The sequence below is a fragment of the Leptinotarsa decemlineata genome, unplaced genomic scaffold (assembly GCF_025532065.1).
Source record: "Leptinotarsa decemlineata unplaced genomic scaffold, Ldec_3_MD MMD2_tig00026314_RagTag_RagTag, whole genome shotgun sequence".
Taxonomy (NCBI): Eukaryota; Metazoa; Arthropoda; class Insecta; order Coleoptera; family Chrysomelidae; genus Leptinotarsa; species Leptinotarsa decemlineata.
The window spans coordinates 6,939,824-6,962,681 of NW_027412684.1; the positions used below are offsets into that span (position 1 = coordinate 6,939,824).

At 32.2% G+C, this 22,858-nt stretch overlaps 3 protein-coding genes across 5 annotated transcripts; 2 read left to right on the top strand and 1 right to left on the bottom strand.

Moving 5' to 3' along the window:
* The first annotated feature begins 1,491 nt into the window (after positions 1–1,491).
* Positions 1,492–6,418, top strand: LOC111502407 (ESF1 homolog). Its single transcript, XM_023156483.2, has 2 exons — positions 1,492–2,152; positions 4,912–6,418. Exons 1-2 carry the CDS (start codon positions 1,629–1,631, stop codon positions 6,380–6,382), a joined length of 1,995 nt encoding a protein of 664 aa, XP_023012251.2. The 5' UTR covers positions 1,492–1,628; the 3' UTR covers positions 6,383–6,418.
* A 6,367-nt stretch (positions 6,419–12,785) lies between these two features.
* Positions 12,786–15,394, bottom strand: LOC111502408 (uncharacterized). Its single transcript, XM_023156484.2, has 2 exons — positions 14,570–15,394; positions 12,786–13,379 (listed from the first exon to the last, which is right to left on the bottom strand). Exons 1-2 carry the CDS (start codon positions 15,392–15,394, stop codon positions 13,062–13,064), a joined length of 1,143 nt encoding a protein of 380 aa, XP_023012252.2. The 3' UTR covers positions 12,786–13,061.
* Positions 15,395–15,538: 144 nt separating this feature from the next.
* LOC111502410 (cytochrome c oxidase assembly factor 6 homolog) lies at positions 15,539–22,858 on the top strand. Of its 3 annotated transcripts, none has more exons than XM_023156485.2 (3): positions 15,539–15,681; positions 22,330–22,543; positions 22,667–22,858. In XM_023156485.2, the coding sequence occupies exons 2-3, from the start codon at positions 22,332–22,334 to the stop codon at positions 22,740–22,742; spliced, it is 288 nt and encodes a 95-aa protein (XP_023012253.2). In that variant the 5' UTR covers positions 15,539–15,681; positions 22,330–22,331; the 3' UTR covers positions 22,743–22,858. The 3 variants fall into 3 exon arrangements, with proteins under 3 accessions (XP_023012253.2, XP_074037826.1, XP_074037827.1); XM_074181725.1 differs by lacking the exon at positions 15,539–15,681 and adding an exon at positions 17,547–17,671; XM_074181726.1 differs by lacking the exon at positions 15,539–15,681 and adding an exon at positions 18,816–18,975.

Consider the following 22,858-nt stretch of genomic DNA (forward strand, 5'->3'; position numbering starts at 1 on the left):
GTTCATGAGATACCTAAAAATGACAGAAATTGCTCTGAATTTTTTTATTTGCCAATTTTCAAAATTCGTTTTTGAAAATTTACTCTTTGTGACCTCAAACTGAACAATTGCTTGCTCCAAAAATAATATAAAATTGATGTTCTCGAGAAAGAAAATGTACTTATATGAATGTCCCTGGCAAGTGTCCAGAATGTCAATTTTTCAAAAAACAAACTAGTTGTTGGACCGGACCACATACCGAGTTTTCTAGTTAAAGATTGTTAAGCCCTTCGCTTCACATCTTCAACCTTTCACTGAAAACATCTATGTTTCCGGAGATTTGGAAAACATCACGAGGATGTCCTATCTTGAAGAAAGGGGATGCAACTGTTATAAAAAATTATAGGTCTACTTCTATATTGAGCAATTTCTCGAAACTTTTCGAAATAAATCTATACGGTTTTATCTATAACTCGATCAGAAATATAATATTGGACGATCAACATGGGTTCGTGGAACAAAAGTCATGTGTGACCAATCTTGCATGCCTTTCACAACATGTTTCAGATGCTTTAGACCAAAAGCAACACGTTGACGTAGTTTATACGGACATGCAAAAGGCGTTTCACCAAATTGATTTTTACATCCTCATTCAGCGACTATCATCATTTGGCTTTTCTGGAATTAATATATATATATATATATATATATATATATATATATATATATATATATATATATATATATATATATATATATATATATATATGCTTATTAATTTTTGAGAGGGTTAAGAATGAAAAAAAAATTCTTAGTACAATTAGTTAAAATATTCATACACATTTTTTATTTATTTCATTAAAACTTTGCAATATCGTAATTTACCTAATCGTTGTAGTCATAAGGTGGGCCTTATGAAAACGGAGTAATAATCGTGGTAATTATAGTAGGTACCAAATAAATTAACAATATTAATAAAAAACACAATATATATATATATATATATATATATATATATATATATATATATATATATATATATATATATATATATATATATATATATATACGGTAAAAGAGTAACAGGGTCTCTCAGTCAAAAAAATCAAAAATCAAACTCTGCTTTACTTTGCCAAGCTTTCGCTTCTAATGGGAATCTTCTTCAGGGCAGTAAAAATGAGCGAAAAACAATAAATTGAACATATAAATTGACGGGAGATATAATTATTTTTATTAATATGTATTGAAATTTAACCGAAAAACGATGTTGGCAACATGTGCTGGAATCATTTTTCGACTGAAAATGTCCAAATTTACCTATAGTTGATTTCTTATGTGAAATCTAATGAAAACATTTATTAGTTGACAGTTCGATGCAGAATATAGAAGGGCGACAAAAATCTATATAATTATTTTTTCACAATCCATACTTACCACTCTAAATTCAATTATATCTTTGATGAGTTCATGGCTGATGGTTTCCACATACATATAAGGAGAAATTCAGAAGACGAAAAAAAACCTCCAAAAGGAAAGTGAGGTTGGATTTCGCTTAAGTTGGGTTAGCTGAAATTGTGATGAAATAGAAAGTCCGTTGAGGAAGTACCACTTTTGCATATTTTCAAGTATATTTTTTAAACATTGTCACAATGGAAGATAAGCGATTTGCCCATGTTGCAACGAATCCAAAATTTCGTCCAATACCAAAGAACCAAAGGAAAGTCAAAATAGACAAGAGGTTTCAGTCTATGTTCAAAGATAAACGATTCAGAGTTGAGTATAAAACAGACAAAAGAGGAAGACCAGTTAATCATACGTCAAGTGAGGACTTACGAAGATACTATGAACTGAGTAGTGAAGATGATTCCTCCGAATCGGAATCAGAAAACGAAGTAAAAGCGGAAGAAGGAAAATTTGTAAAAGCTCCTAAAGATAATGAGACCACTAATGATCTGGATGAAAAATCCGATAAAGATAAAATTTTGGATGAGAAAGCGAAAAAAAGACTTCGTAACTTAAAAATTGACTATGCCAGAGGCGAATCGGCATTATTTTCTGAAAGTTCTTCGGATGATGAGGAAAGCGACGAGGAATTACTGGAAACAGAAGAATTGGATCACAAGTGGGGAGAATTGGACAATGATGCTGAGCAGACAGAAAAACCCACCTATAGGTATGTCATGGTTGACCTATGGTTTTATAAATTTGATAAAAGAATGGGAAATGTTGTATAAAATTGAATCAATTGATCTAATTGAAAAGGGAATTGGCGAAATACAAAATCAGGAAAAAATAAAAATTATGAAAAGTGCTAGCTAGAGTTATTCTAATTCATAAGCCAGTTCCAAAAAAATGAAAAAAAACTGCATACACCGATTTCTGTTATGTGTCCTATCAACATTTATTAAAATCATAATGAAGAGGAGAAAAACATGTTTTATTAATAAATATGTGAAGCTAGACAATTATCAATAGTGATTTCTGATTGGTAAATAATTCAGAGTATTTCAATTGCCTTTGTGAATCACATAACCACTGTCAGTATTGTAACAGAGGCCATATGAGCAAAGGCAGAGACAGAAGTGCAATTGTTACCCTCTGCAGATGTGAAGGTTGAAGGAGACTTAATCAGTCATTGAATATGAGAAAATACGTTTGTGATAATCGAAATAATCAAGAAGCAAATTATGTTTTGTTGATGTTTTTGGCTTTTCCAACCTGCCACAAGCTGAAAAATAAATAAATTTTTAATTTTGATAATAAAAAGCAAACAGAAAAGTTTAACCGGAAGAGTTACGTCGTTATATGAATTGTTTTCATTTCTACTATGAATAAAATGATTGGATTTTTTTTTATGTACTTAGTTTTCCTAAAATGGATTATGTATCAGAAGTTGATTCTTTTTCTATCTCAGAAATAAGAAATCATTGCTGGAAACTACCCTCACTGGTTGAAACATTTGTGATTTTGAGAAATCTAAGTATATAAAAAAGTTTCGATGATTTATTTCATTTATAGATAAAAATTTTATAAATATGAAAAGCAACTGACTAATTAAATTCAATAATAATTTTGCCACTTCCCACACAATTCAAAAACATGCAGAGATGGATGCAGAGGTTCATTTCATGTGGAAACTATGCACTTGCTGAGGCAGAACCGAGGTCCCGTTACAACCCTGTACTGAACCAGTCAATGAAAATTGTGTCATTTGATTATTCATTGATCTTCAAAAGGCTTTCGATGTTTTTGAGACAAAATGTGTAATCTCATATCTAGCAATGATCAAGGTAGACAGTAATATGTCAATATTGAAAGAATGAAAAAAGAGTAAATTATTCAGGTATTTTACTTATCAAATTGAAATATGCAGTATTAAGGCCATCGATATCTCTCCTAGTGTTAACACTATCGCATTTGAGGACATATATCATTTCGCACAAGAGTCTTTTGGATAAATATGGTTGAACATCTAGGAACAGTTGGATGATTAAAATTAAAAAGTGTCCATATTCTCTTTCATGTTCAACAAGGGCTGTGGGTTTTTTTATATTTGGTTTCTTAGAGCCTATTATGTGTTCTGAAACTCGTGTTTTAAGATACCGTCCAGTTTGACCAACATAGCATTTGTAACAGCTTCCACAGTTCAATTGTATGTCTTGTGGTGTTTTCAAGTTTATCAGATGAATTTTCTACAAATGGAACTTTGTGATATTTGGGTTTCATCCCTGTATTTTGGGAAGAGGAACTTCTTTCTTTAATTGTTTTTTTAATAAGGCCTCTAGGACAATTATTTTTTACTAGGCAATTCTCAATTGAATATTTTTGTTATAGAATTCAGAATTGGAAATGGCAATTACTCTTGATTTCAAATTTCTTATAATGTTGATTTTACTGTTGAAGTTATGTTTTGAAAAATAATTTTAAAATGTCTCAAATTTCAGTTTTTGATGAAAACTATTAAAAGTAGCAAATATTTCTGTTTGTTTATTTTTTGGAATGGAAGTAACAATATCGTCAACATATATTTTGAAAAAAGGCAATGAAAATTACAACTTTTTTATGCATATATTTTGTAGTTCTGCCATGACCAAGTCTGCACAAATGGGTGACATTCAATTACCCATTCCCAACCCGAAAATTTGTTTGTAAAAAGATTAATTTTAATGAACATAATTGGAGTCTATACAGAATTCAAAAACTCCTATGGAAAGATCAATGGGTAAAGTTTGATATTATATCTCAATTTCTTTCAATTATACTAATCAAGAGATCTATAGATATAAATGTATCTAATATGTCTAATTTTTTTTTAAATAGTAATATCAATACTATTTACTTGGCGGTGAGTAATTTAATAAAGAACTCATTATTTCTTGTAAAATTGAAACTATAATAATCCTAAAGTTTTGTGGGAGATATGTTTACGAAAATTCATTGTTGCAGAGCTCTGAAAAAGAATGTATTTAAATTAGAGATGTTTTAATAAGAAAAAATGAATCCTGTTACCCAACCAATCTTTATTCATTAAAGTTAGTATAGTAAGCTATCCTTGAAAGATAGATATATATGTCATCTGTTTTTTGGAGTATAAAAAATCAATACATAGTGAATTTTGTTATATGTGGCAACGTTTTTTATGAAAGCTTGCACAGGTAGGATAGCTGCCCCAATTTCATATGAATAACATCATATTTCAACCAATTCACACAAAATATTTATGAATTATAGACATCAACGTTCCTCTTAAATCATTCGATCCATTAGTAAAAATTGTAAGAAAATTCATTCAGTGGTTTTTGAGGTTATGGCGATCAGACAGGCAGACCAGGCGGGGAGTCTTCGTTTTATAATATGCACTGTTTTGAAATCATTGCAATATTTCAATAGGTTTAATACGGATAATTTGATATACATATTATATAATTTCAGGTTAGCAGCCTGTAATATGGACTGGGACAGAATAAGGGCAGTAGATTTAATGGTTCTTTTCAACTCATTCCTTACTCCTGGTTCTGTCATAAAATCTGTAATAATCTACCCCTCCGAATTTGGTAAAGCCCGCATGAAAGAAGAAGAAGTGAAAGGCCCCATAGAATTGGTCGAAAATAAAGCAGAAGAAAATGAAGACGAAAACGAAGAGGGTTCCAACTATCACATGGAAAAACTGCGGCAGTATCAACTCAATCGGCTCAAATATTACTATGCTGTCATAACTTTTGATAGTGCCAGTACTGCAAACAAAATATACACTGAATGCGATGGAATGGAATATGAGTCAAGTGCTGTGAAGCTGGACTTGAGGTTCATCCCTGATGACATGGAGTTTGACAATGAACCTAAAGAAGTTTGTGATAAGCTGCCAGAAGTGAACAAGTACCAGCCTAGGTTTTTCACAACAACGGCTCTTCAACAAGCAAAAGTTGATTTAACATGGGACGAAACAAATCCAGATAGATTGGAAATTTCACAAAAACTCAGTTCTGGTAAACTAGAAGAAATATCAGAAGCAGATTTGCAGAACTATTTGGCTAGTAGCAGTGATGAAGAAGAATGTAAGGAAGAGAAGGATGAAAGTGATAAAGATTCTGAAGATAACCAGGGGGAGAATGTTATTGATAAATATAAGGCTTTGTTGATGGATATAGAAGATAAGGAGAAGGCTAAAAAGAATAAAGATGTTGAAATGGAAATTTCTTGGGGAATCGATCTGAAGGAGAAGACTGAGGAGTTGGTAAAGAAGAAACAAAATAATTCAGAAGATAAAACACCTTTCGAGAAGTATCTAGATAAAAGAAAAGAGAAGCGGAAAGAAAAACGTTCCAAGAAAAAGACAGAAATGAAAGATGACAATGACTCTGACATGCCTTCTGATATCGACATGAATGATCCCTACTTTGCAGAAGAATTTGATAATGAAGAATTCAAAAAACCTCGTAAGAAAGAAAAGAAGGAAACTAACAATGAAACTAAGGATGATAAACAACAAGCCGAACTTGATCTATTGCTGATGAATGAAGACGAGGGCAAAAAGCACTTTAGTCTTAAAAAAATACAAGACGCAGAAAATGAATCTAAAAGTAAAAAGAAGCGAAAGAATAAATCAAAGAAAGATGCTGGTGAAAGTAAAGTGGAGGACGATTTCCAGGTCAATGTTGCTGATGAAAGATTTTCGGCATTATTCAATAGTCACCACTTCAATATAGATCCAACTGATCCACATTACAAAAAAACCAAAGGTATGGAAACATTGATATCAGAAAAATTGAAGAGGAGGGCTGAGAGCAATGGCGAACCTGTTGTAAAGAAAGTTAAAGGAAATCGATGTGGTAAAAAGGACGCTGAACTGAGCTTGCTCGTTAAATCAGTGAAGAGGAAAACTAATGACTATATGAACAAATGATATATTTATATAAGTAATATATATTTATTAAACAAACTGATGCAAAATTATTTTGATAGAAGTTGTTTTGAATGAATTTTCAATTCATTTTATATTTCTATTTATAACAGCCCTCTAAATTAGAATAGTAATTGAGCTGTGTCATTTGATAATTATGTTTGAATAAATGAGAAAATGAATGATTTGGAAGCAATATCTTCACAACTGGGGTTTCAAACTCTCCTTAAACTATAAAAAATCACCATATACATCATATACAAACACTTGTGATGAAAATGGCCAATACTTCATGAAAAATGAAAATTCAAGCAACATTTCATTGTGTACATTTCACAAAACTGCAACACATGTCCCTACACAATAGCTCTTCTACGTGATTAATATTGATGTTATTATTGTATTAAACACCCCTGGAGAAGCTACTGAACAGTGAAACACGTGTTGGGGTTTGGTAAACTGTTTGATGAAAATCTCTCAATCATTTTTGCTAAAGTACAATTTCCAAATTTTCACATCCTTTAGCATTAGGAAATTAAAAAAAATCAAATTTGATATTCCAAATTAACTTCTCCAGTCGTAAACATTGTACAAGGTATGCAGACAATAAAAGGTAAAACTGGGACCTTTGGCGTAGAATAAATTCGAAAGTGGCAAATTGACATATAGTTTTACTAGTTGCCCATATAGAAACCTTAAAAATGATCTGAAACAGCTAGAAGTTATAGAAAATTGGTTTATTGAAAAAAATATATGAAGAACTGCATGCTTATTTCAGTGGATTTTACAATGGGGAAGTTTTCATGTGTATCAGTCATACCCATGTCTTCAAAATTTTGTTTTTAAATTTACTAAATGTTGATGTAGTTATATCATTCAGTAATCTTTGTCAAACCGATATGGAAAAAAACGTTCAATCTTTTTAGTAGATAGTGTGAACATGAATACTTTTCTGGATAGTTTCAAGTCTATTGTGAATCATTAGTAGATACTATTGAACCAAGTAGCTCACTATCATATATTGTATGTACCATTAAAAATCGAAAGTTCTGAACGAACCAAGCATATTTGCTCTTCAAATTTTGAAAGCTTAGTTTTTTCAGTGTCTCAGTGTAAGACCCCTTTACCTACACCAGTGTGGGTGACTGCTGTTGCACAGACCAATATCATATGATAGGAACAATACCCACAACACACGAAACAAAAACCTTTTGAATATGACACATTCGACCTATCTTCAAAAAATATACCTTTTTCAATCATTAATATTTATAACAAGATACCTGAATCTCTCAGAACTTTGTCTTCTATGATCATGAAGAATTAATTGAAAACTTTGCTTCTCTCCAAAGCTTATTATTTGCTGGAAGAATTCTCCAATAATAATTTAAACTGATGTTGTTCGCGTTGAATATTTCATGTATCATTCTGCATTGTGATGTAGTTTAGTCTCTTTTGAACCCTACATATAGGTGTATATGTTCGTGTTCTGTATCTAATATAATAATATTACATTAAGTATATTGACTGTGATAACCTTGTTATTCATACATCTGTGGCCATTTATATTCTTAACCAATATTAATGATATTGCCTCATGATTTTCTACTTCTGCAATGTTTACTGTAATTGACATGTTTTACACCTGAAAAGATTTTTTTTATTACAAAGAACTAATAAAGAATATCTATCTAACTAAGGGTGACTGTTGGTGGATGAGGCGTCTTACAAAGTCATTTTTATTTTAATTTGAATATTAGTCAAAGTTCTGATGTATTATCTGATCAATAATTGTATATAGTTTCACGAGTTTGCAATTATTCAGCAGTCCCACCAAAAGCACACGACCCAGAATCTTATCGATTCATCTCAGATTTCACTTCATTTTGAATGAAAATGGGATTATCCTTTCTTAAGAGTTGAGAAGTATTACCAATATTTTTGAGCGATTCTCCAATTAATATCAGTATAAAATAACAAGTCTCCCATCCCTTCAGGCAAAAAAATTCAACTTTTTGTGAGTAGAAGTTCCGTTATCCTCTCTTATAATATCAGTTATTATTATCAATAAATTTCATGACACTAACTTGGCGTCATCACTCACATAAGGGGTTTCTTGATGAACAATGCTTCAATAAGATGAAGAGTTGCTATAGCCATGCAACTGGAAGAACCTCTGTGACGCACTCCGTTGTCTCTGTTTCCTACAATCTCCTGTACACTTGCACTCCAAACAATACCGCAGGCTTTGCCAAGTGCTTGTAAATCAGTCGTTTACCCATCTCCTCAACTTCTTGAAGAGTCCACTCGATTTCTTCCTCATCTACTTATGATGGCCAATGATTAGCAATCTAGTGTCCACACGATTACTAGGTACTTTACATTCATTCTGATACCAATTATTCTCTCATTTATTGTTATTACCATGGCTTCTCATCCCTCCTGGCAGGTATATGCATACATTCTGTCTTCCCTCATTATACTCCAGACACATTTCCTCCTTCCATACCTTCACAGTCGGGTGAGTCATTGCAATTTCTGCAAACACATAAATTGTGCAGATAGTTGTTTTATCTTTTGCCACCATAACAGTTAGTAAGAAATTTCATTCATGCTGAAGACCTTTACACATACAAAATACAGTTTTTTATATGAAAAATCTTATTGGACTAGTCAAGTAACACTAGACCACTGGACTACAAAACCGCAACATGTGTTTCGGTATACAATAGATTCCTCAAATGTTTCATAGTAATTGGATTCAGGAGTGTCTGTACTATGGACAAAACAAAGAAATAGTCTATAATTCAAAGTTCAGAAAACATAAACCACTAGACCAGAACTTCATAACTTATAATATATTAGGTTAATTTTTTTAACCGTACATTTGTAACCGTTTGATAAGACCAGTAGATCTACTACTTTTCATATTTTTTTTTTAATTTCCAGAAATGTTCAGTGTCCATATTCTTTAAAAGAAAAATTCGACTTCAGAGAATTGTAGAGGAGAATAATATAAAACACAGTTATTTACAGCTTAAAAATAGCATTGAATAATAAACGACATGAGTGGTACACTTTTATTACAACACTGTAGACGTATTATCAGGACACTAATATATATACAAAATTTTTTACATTTATAGACATGGTGTCTAGAAAATTACATATTAATTTATATAGTAAACCCAAAACATTTATTCAAGCACATGTTAATCTTAAACAATGAATAATAAATATTTTTTTTGTGTTCCATCTGTATGAAATTGATACAAAAGCTAATTTCTCCCCATCTCCAGAAGATAAAAAATTCTATGGGTAAATATTGGGGTACGAGGGAGTTACACCTAAAAATAAATATTACGACCAACCCCAGAAAACCAACTTTATCGTATCCGAAAAATACCTAATGTTTTCCTTTAGAATGATTCTAGTTCAACTGTTCCACACTTTTGTGATCCACATTCATTTTCGGTGGTCTATAGTGTGTGTATACAAAGAAAGGAACCAGTTCACTTTCGGTAAATTTCACAGAGAAAAATATTTCTGAATAAAACGATGAGTCCAACATTATGAGAAAGAATCCCGTATAATGGTGTATCGAAATGTCTAAAATAAAAATCAAGTGCAAAACAATAATTCAGGAAACTCTGAAACAAATGAAATTTTCGAATCGAAACATGTGGAAACTGTGTAAACAACATGGTTAACTTTTTAAAGAAATGAGATCAAATTCAAATTTAGACTTTAGTGAAATAAATACAATAATGGAAATGTCATACCGGGATGTTAGGAACGGTAATAATGAAAAAATCAAATGGAAACGTGTCCTATTTTGATTTCCATGTCTAATCTTCAAGTGCAGATATGGAGTTGAGAAATAAAAATTCAACAGAAGCATAGAAGGATCACAAGTTTCTATTTTAAGTTTCAAAATAGCAACACTCTTCACTCTGAGAAGAGTGTTCGTGACAATAATTTGTAAAACTCAATTTACCACCATAACTTGAGCAAAGGTTAATCGCTTTATATTACATTTGTCCCACAATCTGGCTAGGAGACAGACCTCGTTTCTTCAGAAGTATACAAATTATATTGATCTATTTCACTGCACTTTTTCAGTTGGAATCCTCTTTTATAGATTACAGTGGCAAAAAATAAGTTGAAAAGGGTTACTGTTGCTAATGGGTGTTGTTCATGAAAAAAAAATACAATTGTGAAATTGACACCCTTTAGCTAGTGCATATTTTTTTCAACTTAAAATATAAGATTATTAAAATCGTAGATAGTAAAAGATAGATGGTTTAATTGTCGCCAAGTTCACTGTTTTAGAGTACTACTGGATGGAATCTTGAAAATCGATTCTAGCTATTATAGTTCCGTAAGATACATTACCAGGGTATCGAAGTTATTCCTTCCTTTACCTATACACACAGTATATAACCACAGAGATGGCAATCAAAGCTAAGTTGGGAATTACTTACTTTCTGTACATTATAGTCACATAGAAGTCATATAGAATCCAATTTGTTTTTCAAATTCATATAAGTTAATGTGTTACACTCCAGACTTTAAAATATAAGGTTTTCACCGTGTCCATATAAGTTACATAAAATCATAATATTACAGCACTATTTTTTAATGAAATGATTTATTTATGTGAACTGCAGTCAAATATTACAATTAATGACAAATATAACTCATGATAAAATGTTGAAAATGAAATTAATTTCAGAAAAAAAAAACATCACACATTCAGATGATTCATTTAAAAGAGTATTACTACTAGCAATAAATGAATTTTTTACTCTTGCTAGTTGAAAGTTCCAATTTTCATAAATTTTGGGTTTTTACTTTTCGGGATGTGTGGCATAATTTCATACAATAAATACTAAATTCTTCCTTAAACATTTGCACATGCACTTCAGCAGACTATTGTCAATAGCTTTGACAGAGTAGAGTTGCGAGATTTTCTACAAGTATTACACATGAAAAAATATTATGATGTGGTATTTGTTTGATGGACAATACCCAAGTTCTGATTAAAGCAAATACCTCATATATATATATATATATATATATATATATATATATATATATATATATATATATATATATATATATATATAAAAACTATTGGATAGTGGGGTATTGCAGCATGTAAATGAGTACTCTTTTAAGTTAGTCCAAGCTTTCGGAAAATTTTATTTCCATCATCAGGGAAACTACAATAATATAAGTTTTAAGGTAACATCAAAAATATTAATTGTTCATGACTTACATCTTATGTGAGGATGTAAGTCATGAACAATTAATATTTTTGATGTTACCTTAAAACTTATATTATTGTAGTTTCCCTGATGATGGAAATAAAATTTTCCGAAAGCTTGGACTAACTTAAAAGAGTACTCATTTACATGCTGCAATACCCCACTATCCAATAGTTTTTATTCTTAACTAGTCAGCAACGACTACCCTTCCTCTATATATATATATATATATATATATATATATATATATATATATATATCAATACTAGTTCTCAGTAGATACTTTGATCGACTTCTTTTTCTGAAGTAATCAATATTACTTTTTTTACCTTTCAATTAACTTCCTGGATTCCTCACACTGTTCATAGACAATAAATAATATTGATATCTGAAGAATGAAACTTTCAAAATAATATGTATGGACAGACGGTCTTCTTTCTGGCATATCAATTGATTTCTTTCAAAAAACAATTTCAAGTTGGCTTTCTCTGAAATTTGACTTGAATGGAGTTTCATCACTTGGAGACCATGATGTCTATGATTTCTGTAGCCATACCATTCTAATCCCTCCCGATGATTTCAAAACGTTCAACATATTTTATAAAAAGATTTAAAAAACATATAAGTCATTTTTGAAACTCATAACTGGCATCTGAATGTATGATATAATATTTAAGTAATGCCATTTATGGCAAAAATAAGATCATTTCCATGAGTGATGTCATAAGATTTCAATTAAAAAGTATTCATTACTGAACTGATTTTGATACCGAATAGGTTTTAACAATTATGGTTATCACAAATTCACTAAAATACACCGAAAGACAAAAAACTGCCCCAAACTTTTGGTTGAATTATTCGATTCATAACTTTTGAGTTAGTAAGACAATATTTTTTCAATCTTAAGTCAACGATAAGTTTATAATTCCACATGAGTCCTTGGAAAATCTATATTGAAAACATGGTAACGCATAGATTTCTTGAAATGTTTATTTGTCTATTTACTCAAAGAAAAGAGAATCTCAAAGGTTAGGAAGCTTTGAACTTATGAAAATTTTGAGTGTTTCAGTTTTTTTGTCTTTCATTTGCAAACTATACTCATGGATATGAAATAAAAGATATCTTGAAAACACACGTTGAAGAAAAAAAATATAACAAACAACAGGAATAAAATTTTCAACAGTCAACTACTTCATTCTAACTAAAGTCCAGGATTCAAGAAGTAAGAGTAAGTTGATATAGTAAATAATGTTAATAGACTTTCTGATCAGTTTGTGAACACAAAATAAATAATCAACTACCTTGTTTTGAAATTAACACCCTGAACTCTTTGAATCCTGAACTAGAAACCAAATCACGTGAAAAGTGTAATATGGCATCTGAAAAAATTAGTCGTAATAACGTCCAAATACTCATCTGAGCCATAATTTCAACCGCAGTGCATCCACACCATTTAAATAGTATCTGAAGAGTCTCTTATCTCGAACAAATCCTAGCTTCTCGTAAAGTTGTAATGCCGGTTTATTAGTTACTTCGGTTTCGAGGACTACTTCATCAGCATTACCCTGTAACATTTCGCTAATAGCCATTCGAACGAGGTTAGAACCAATTCGAAGTTTGCGATACTTTTGGTCGACGGCTAACATTGCTATGTAACCTCTTTTGATCACTTTACGGTGAAGGTCTAATTTGCATACAATTGCACCTACACATTCTCCTTCACACATTGCCTAAAAATAGATTCTGTTTAATAATAATTTAACTCATCCAACGATAACTGTAATTGATAAAAAGATAACATATTTTCTAGTATCAACTCTATATACTATATATATTTCGGTACCTAGAAAAGGCATTTGAAACTATTGATTGAACTCGATTATATAATGACATGAATTATAAGTATGACAAATAAATAAATTTCCATACATGATATAAATAATCTAACTGGCAATGATACATTACTTATAGATGCAGGATACTCAGAATTTGGTCTGTGAAATCGAGAATGAACAACTCGTAAAAATGAACAAGATTGTTAATTTAGACAACAAAACTGAGGAAATAAAGAACCCTACCATAGAAGGAAAATATTGATTAATAAGAAGATAGTTGGAGAAAATGAATATAACGAAGACTCTGTCGTTGAGAAGAAAATGTGGCTATATCGTTACACTTGTCTAGTCTCGATCTTTATACTTGAAACTGTCCTTTTCCATAAGAATAAAAAAGTCTAGAGGCTGCTATTACCTACTTCACAATATTACAATATCCATACCTACTATCATAAAAATCATTTATGATGGGATTAAGTTATACGTTTGCCTTCCAGATACATTTAAGAAAACTATAATTCAACTTTGAACATGTATTATTAAAAAGACCATATTTATTATAACCTGCAAAAATATCTTGATAACACTATGAAGAGAAAATATTTTTGATTAAATATGTCCCATTTCGAAATTATTTGAACAAGCTTTGTCAATCGGACTTATCTTAGAGAATGAATCATATAAAGTGAATATATAAGTGTGAGGTGTATGTTTTTATAGTGCAGTTGAAGCATGGAAAATATTGATAACTTTTCAAGACAGTTTTGCACAAGAGAAAAATGAATCGACCTCTCAAAAAAACTATGACCAATCTTTACCTCCTTTCCAAATGTGTACTATCCCACAATAAACAAAGAACACCCATTAGTAGAATAAGGTACCAGGAATATTACTAACACTAATAAAATTGATAACCATGTAAAACCTTTTCACAGAACTATATCATACAATATTATTTTGCAGAAAGTTTTTCATAAGAAATTTATAGTAATTCTTAAATGATTTTTTATCCCTGTTTACCTTTTACCAGATATACTTTTCACATTCCCAATCTTTGAATCAAAAAGTTATTAATAGGTTCTTACCAGAAAGCACAGCTTTGGCCAGTTGTGGATGAAGTATCTGTATGTGTAAATTGAATAAGGTTCGGACAAATCTTTTTGAATGATTTTCATGATCATTGGCATCTGCATCTCAGACTCGTACTGTATAAAATCTATCTTGTGCTTTGTTTTTAGAGAATCACATGACTTGAGTTCGCTGTCTTCTAACTGGACATTTTTTAAACTATCTGTTATCTCTGCAACATGCTTTCTGGTGATGTTTAAAATTGCTTCTTTGCACTGTGTATTATCTTCACTACCTCTTATCAAAGTCGAACTACTTGAGGCCCCCTGATCGTTATTCACATTGTCGATAGATTGTGTTTGGCTAACAGATTCCAATTCATCCAGATCAGGAGTTGGGATATTATCACAAGAAATATTATAATTAGTATCTACTTTTTCATCTTCAGAGTTCAGATTCTTAGTGCCATTTTTATTATTATCTACACTATTTACAGTTCTAACATCCTTTGAAATTTCATTTTTATTTCTGCTACTTTGGTCTACTTTTTTTTCAACTTCGTGGGCAGTCTTCGCCAAGTGAATTGTTTCAGATTCGTTTTCATCTTCAATATTTACAGGTTTATCATTGTTTTGCTTACATTTTTTACCTTTACCATTTCTTCTTTTAACTGGTAATGAGTCATCTTCAGCTATCCCATTTGCAATGCCATTCTTCAGTTCTGAATTTTCGAGGCATTTTTCACTTAAAAAGCAGTTCTTAGGTACATCTTTGATCTTTTTTTCGTGTGCGACGGAAGGACACTTATCAACCTTACTTTTTTTATTATGAGTCTTGTTCATTTTTTGCCCAGAATAATAGAAGAAAAATAATCACCTATTTATTCTTCTCATAACATTGCTGGCTTCAAAAAGATAAAAATGTTAGATGAAAAAATAACTGCAACCAAGACATATTGATGTGGAATTTAGAATTAAGAGGAGGAAGACAGGGATAGGGTCTTGAAGGTTGAAGGATTATGTAGTTCTTTATTTGTAGGTTATTATTCCTGTGAGCTGGTGGTTGTCAAAAAAGCAGGGTGAATCTGAAAAAAAGATATTTTGTCAATAAACCATATATTTGTATAACCGTAAGTAGAACACGTTTATTAATTTATATTTATAAAATATCACCTACATTATTTTAACGCCTTATTTAAACAAAAAACCAAAATCCAACCTAACCTCACCTCCTTAAACTAATATCAAAGGAATGAATATAGGCGTGAAACTAAAATCTCCAGACATTACTAGATATAATGGGGGAAACCGGGGCAATTCAAACGTACGTTTCCGCTTCAAAGATAATTTGAAATACAGTTAGAATAAACATGTAAATAACTCATTAAATACATATTTCAAGCGAAACTATATCTGCATAAAAATGTGCTATTCGCCCCCTGAAAACTTAATTTTCCATCGTCTTATAATTTTATGAACGAATATTTTTCAATTATACAGTGTGACCCATTTAAAATGGAACCACCCCTGTAGAATGTGCATTTTTCAATCAATCTCAATTTTTTTTTTATTGAAATATTAAGCATGAAAAACTGTATCTTGACACTAACTTTCACAATTTTAGTTTCATTTCCAAGGCACTCTATGGTTTTTTTTGTTTGTCAAAAACGGCAAAAGTTTATTAGGCAATTTTTGTTTTCGAATTTGACTACACCACTGGATTCGTAGTCGTTATAAATCAAAACTGTCAAATTTTCATCAAAAAATATTTGTTAACAACGAAGTTACAACAACTTCAATTTTGGAAACAAAGTATTTGTTTGTAATTTTTATTCAGATTATAGACATATTTGAGATCTGACAACACTGTCATCACCAAGTAGAACACCAGTGAATTTGTACAGTGAAAATCCGAAGTCAACAGCTCAATGCGTTCTACAGTTATAACTCCTGAAAATATGGTAATGTGAGAGATTTGTGGTGCAAGCGTTTTGTAATAAAAATCTGACTACGCCACTGGATTTGTGGATAATATTTCCTTAAAATCATTCATTTGAGTGTAGGTTACGAGAAGTGTATTCTAGAATAACAGAAAATTAAAAATTCATTTTCAAGTCATGCAGTACTTAGTACATTCTTCCGCATAGCCGCGGATGATGACATCCTCCATTACTGAGTACCCAGCTTGGGTTTACCTGCGACCAGTAATGTTAATTATTGCAAATGTATTGACAATTTTTACTTTTTAAGGATGAAATTTGTTATTTCTCAATATCCTACAGCAGGAACCCTTGAAATCCCAGAGATGACTTTTATTTTTTCTAGACATATCATCGGGTGATTATCAACTTGTTGAAGAACCAGAACTGTGTTGTGATCAGTAGTGATGATCTCTAAATCTTCACAGAAACATAATCAGAAACTCTTTTTTCAGGCCAACGCTGTCTGTACTTTCGATGTACAGACTTAGTATGAGGTGTTAATACAATCATTTGACATTCAATACAAAACAATGATCAAAGCCTCCTAGATGTTGAACAAAATACTGAAATGTCTTTTCCTACAAATTCCTGCCCATTTTCGAATTATCTGTTCATTTCTGCTCAAATCAGTAAGAAAACATACTTTTTTTGAGAAATTTGCAAATAACTAAGATGACGGTTTCGTTAGATCGTTCGTATTATTTGACTGCCGTCAAGAAAGCTAGCAGAGTCTTCTTCGTATAACATTTTAATATTTTGACTTACTTACTTTCATGTCATATTTTCAGGAGAAATCATGGAAAACGAATTTATATAAATATTTTAGGCGATATTCATTTAATTATAGTAATTATAGATTATCCGGTTAAATAAATATAAGTTCCTGTTGTCAAGGAACACGTATGTATTGACAGCTAATGTACAGGAGTCTAAATGGAAAGAAATGCTGTCTGCAAAGTAATACATTGAATTTCTCTTGAAATAGGCCTTTAACATATATCAGAAAATAGTTGTAGAGAATATGGATTCCCGCTGGGTACACGAGCGTAAAGGTAACATGGCCAAAAGCAAAAGTGAAAACTATCGAGGAGAGATACATACGTATAAGGAAATAATATGGCCAAAAACCTTGGAAAAAGCAAGCCCCACAAACTCTTATTTCTCTTCTTTTTTTTCTGATTCATTCGGCCGTTATTTGATGAAGATCCATAGTAATTTCAAAAAATACAAATCGTAAGGTGACCATCTATCTTCCCCCCTTTAAAACGCGGTTCTCAATAAAATAACAAAAAAACGACAATCCATGTTTCTACATTATTTTTGTACGGTGCATCTAAGGGTTCACACATTGATAGTGTGTGTGTGAGATATCATCGAAATTTTTTATTCGTTTGAAAGATCTATTGATGATGTCATGTGTGGGATATAACATCGTTCCATCTAAATTTCCATGACTCTGGCGCATAAATCAAGCTAAATTTGACCGATGGCATGGGTTGTCGGCTTCAAGGACCGCTGTGGTTTGTGGTTTATTCGTATACACCTGCGACTTGAGGAAACCCCACAAGAAAAAGTCTAACGAGGTCAAATCGCACGATCTTGGTAGCCAATTCATATTACCTCTACGTGAGATGACCATGTCCCCAAATTGTTCGTGCAGATTATCCAATATGACATGAGCTGACTTTTTTGGGATGCATTGAACGCTCTAGGTCTCATGTGGATTGGTGTCGTGCCAAATTCGACAATTTTGTTTGTTCACGTTCCCATTCATCCAGAAATGGGCCTCATTGCTAAAGATTATTTTTCGATGAAAATTAGGGTTAGTTTCCAAATGCTCAACGAACACACTTCCGTGTCTATAGTCACCTTCAGTTCTTGGGTCAGTTGGATTTTGTACCGGTGCAGGCCCAAGTCACGACAATTCGCTAAGTTGTGGTCCGACTACCTCGGATTCTCCTGCACACTCTCACAGATAGCGGCGATGTTTTCGCAAATCTTGCGTTTCGTCGACGTACGGGTATTGGTCGATCGTTTACTGAACTCCAATTCATCCACAAAATTGCGAATATTCCTCTCGGTAGGACGATTATGGCGACCGTAAAACAGGCGAAGCGCACGATACGTTGCCCAAACAAAACACCCATTTTGATAAAACAATTTAATTTTTTGCACAAGTTGTTAAATGCTATATCCGTTCATGGTGATTTGGCAAAACAGACTTAGTAAATGACACATCTAATTTGACAGATGTAGCTTCAACAAGATGGCCGTTATCAATTGTCAAAGTTCGGAAGTACCTGATGCACCAAAATTTAGTCCAACTAAATTACTGAGTGCATCAATGTCTATACTTTTGAATAATTTGAATAAATTTAGATTGATATCAAATCATACTGACCTATTTCTATGGGGATCTATTGACCGATTTATTTATTCAAGGTAATATTTATTTTTACAAACTCATTAAACGAAGTGATAAAAATCGTGTTTACATAATTTTTATCAACGATTCATATTTATACTTACGAATATAACAAATATATAGAAATATGACTGAAGCGTATCGAAATATTTTATTAATGTGGTGAAATGAGAAATATGCTAGACATATTAAGTAGGTAGGTATATAAAAACGTGTCATCTAAACGCTAACTATTTTTAGGAAGTGCCAATATAGAGAACAAGAGAGAGAAAACTGAAATGTTATTTTTGAAGGTGCTGATCCGATCAGCGATTAGCGGTTATTTCGAATCCAATTATCGTATACGGGGAACGGATAATAACTATTCAAAACATCCATAAACATCAAATATTATCTGTTCCAAAATAAGAAGCCATCTTAACTTTTCTACTTCTCCCGTTTTGCTCCATGTTGTACAATTATACATGTTGCAATATTATTTTATCCCGTGTTGGAATATTCAAAAATCCTTCATATTGCACATCTACAACATATAACGGTCGGTCGGTAGCCAAGCGGTTCGGCGTGGGTGATTTGTTTACTCACTCGAATTGACTGCCGTGTTGGTCGGTGGTTCAAGCCCTAGTCTGAACGATCGATCTTCACTTGCTATCGTCCAACCCGTGTTAGGAATCACACGTTAAAAGGTAAGACCTCGTTAATCCTTAGCTCGCACAAGTTTCGACTTCTGAGGGTTGTCGTTCGTAGGAGTGCGACAGCTGGTTAACGGAAAAACAGATTTTAAACAGATTTTTTTTTCAAACCTATATACACAATTTTAGCCTTCGAAAATATACCGGTACGGAGAAACAGTGACGAAAAGGTTATTTTCATATGTAAACGCGCCCCTTTTACCCTCACGGGAGCGTCACAGTTGGAATATTTGAAAAACTTCTTTTAGTGGGCATCTGAGACCTAAGAAGCATCTACTTACCAAATTTTAGTTTCTTAGGACTTACAGTATGGAGAAATGAATATGAATGAGTGTTAAGTACAATTGCATTACAGATTTTAAAACAGTTTTTTTTAAGTGAGTGATTTTCGCATTTATAAATAGATTACTTTTCTGTCACATATGTGAAATTCAATATTTATGTTCGATAAGGACTGTATGTGGGCCGGTTGTTGGATATTTAAGGAAGAGACAATTCAGAAGTTAATAATGGACGACACCAACCTTATTTACTTCCGGAAGATCTCCTTGCATCTAGTTTCACCTCTCAATATGTGATCGTGGGCAGGGACGCGCCGTCCATATGGGCAAGGTCGTGCGGCGCACGACGGCGCCAAGGCGTTAAAGGCGCCCTTTGAGTTGGCAAAATTGAATAAATATTCAATCCAAAACTAAGGATTTTTTGAAACTTTACAAAAATCAACATAAAAAATGTTTCTACCAATACCGATGGTGAAATTTTATTACTCACCAATGCTGACCGGTGGTGAAATTTGAAATTAATGCTATTTAAACTACCTACTTACTTGTCTTCTCTAGAAGTGTAGGCGCCGCGCATTCCCGGCAAGAGTTTTCTTGTTTAAACTTGTAAAACGTTATCGGAAAGGCGAAGTGGCGAAGAAAGGCTTCAGTGAGATGCTGGTAGATGCCAAAGAATTGGCAACTGCCTTGGACGTAGATGCGAAATTAAAAAGTGCAGAAACCTTACGGCCACGAAGAATAAAAAAACAATTTTCCTATGAAAGTGAAGATCAGCCAATTGAAAACCAAGAATTAAAATTCAAAGTCAACTGTTTTTTTGGAATGCTAGATACTACTCTTTCATCTGTAAATGAGAGATTTGAGCTGTTATACTCCCATGCCGATGTTTTCAAATTTTTGTGGAATACTGAGGATTTCGGCAAGTATTCTGATGAAGATCAATTTAATTTTTGTAAAAAACTCGAAGAAGCGTTAACTGACAAAAATCGAAACGAGAGAGACATAGACGGAACGGAACTTTTAACCGAATTACAATTTCTACAAATTTGCGACGGAAAGGTAACATCTGTAGTAGAAACACTTAATTACATTGCAAAAAATAACTTGGCCCACTCATTCCCAAACATTACTATTGCGTTACGTATATTATTAACTATACCGATTTCTGTAGCTTCAGCCAAGAGATCATTTTCTAAACTTAAACTAATTAAGAATTACTTAAGATCTAGAATGGGTCAGGAGCGGCTAGAAAATCTTGCTATTATTTCTATAGAATCTGAGTTGTTAAAGGAGCTGAATATTGAAAATCTAATTAATGAATTTGCCAAAGGTAAAGCAAAAAAGTTCAATTTCTATAAGAAATTTCTGTTGGTTTTCATCATAATAAGTGTATTTGTTTAAAAAATAATCGCAATCTAAATATGTTTTATTTGATCTTCAGTTTTTTAATAATTTTAAGTAATGTTTTATAACTTTAACATAGTTTTTATTCTGTTCTGTTTTATTGTGCAATATAGCCAATATAGTGTTTAATATATTATTTTTTATAAGTGTACTGTGTACTTATTGTTTTCTTCAAAAAAAATCTAGGTAGATGTAGAAAAATTTCATAGTTTTCCAAGCTGAAATGGGAAGGAGTGATTGATTATAATATTTCTACCCTGGTAATTTTGATAAAGGCGCTTATCAATATTTCGCACGACGGCGCCGAAGTTACTTGGCGCGTCCCTGATCGTGGGGTACCCCGGGAGCGATATTGAAGGATGCTGTTTTTAGATATTTATAATTTCTACTCCACAAAACATTCAGTGGAACACATTTAGCAGAACACACGTCTTGCTTGCTGTCTTTTCCATTCATGAATTGGTGGAAAACTACCCAGACCAATCATGCGTATATGTAATTGTGTTCGACCACCATTTGTGTACGGACAATTGCGTTTTTCATGATAATAGAAAACAGTTCTCTTTAACAAAATGACAATTTCTCTGGTTAATTACTTAGTGAGTTTTATGCGCTCAAAATTGGGAGACAATAAATAAAAACTGAAGTTTATGGTGCTGTACAAAAAATATTTCGGTTCCAAATGCATATATCTGATCTTTGCGTACAAGCGAAAAAAATCTCTGTGAACCACACGTAACAGCTGCGGCCATAATTCAATAACAGTTTGTATCAACAATTTTTTCCATTTCCTATTGGTTGAAATTTTTTTTGTTTTAATTAGATTTCGAGGGAGCAAGTGTCCCTTCCAGCCCCCACCCTCAATAATAACCTGCTGTGGAATAGTTTAAGGAACTTAAATTATTTCCGCAAACTTGAATTATTGTTCTAACCGCGTAGTTTTGGATTCAATTCATAACGAAAGCGATCAACATATGAATATTTTGATTTTCAGTCATGTCGTTTCCAACGAAAGAAGAACGTGCGCAGTGTTGGAGTTCGCGTGATGAATACTGGAGTTGCCTGGACAAGAACAAATCTTCCGAAGGAGACAACATTTGCATGGAATTCAGGAAAATGTACGAGAAAAACTGCACCGCTCAGTGGGTGAAACACTTCGACAGGAAGAGGAATTATCTATTGTTCAAAGAAAAAATTGAAAAAGACGGGTACGAGCCTTTAAACGAAAATAATTGATTTACAGTTTGTACATAGTTGTGTGAGGTGTTTGTGCGTAATAAAGTTTTTTGGTAGAGTTTTCGGGCGTTTTTCAACCTTTTTTTTCTTTCCAGAATTCCCAACAAGGGCAAAAATGATAGTTCGTTCAATGAGCCCAGGAGAATATACCACCAGATAGTATGCTCTTAAAACTGGAGATTATAATTCTCTACTCATGCCTGTGATAAAAAAATCATTGTGACCTCTAACACAAAAAAATGTATCTTACTAACAAAGTGTTTTTGAATAGATATTCGTTAAAAGTT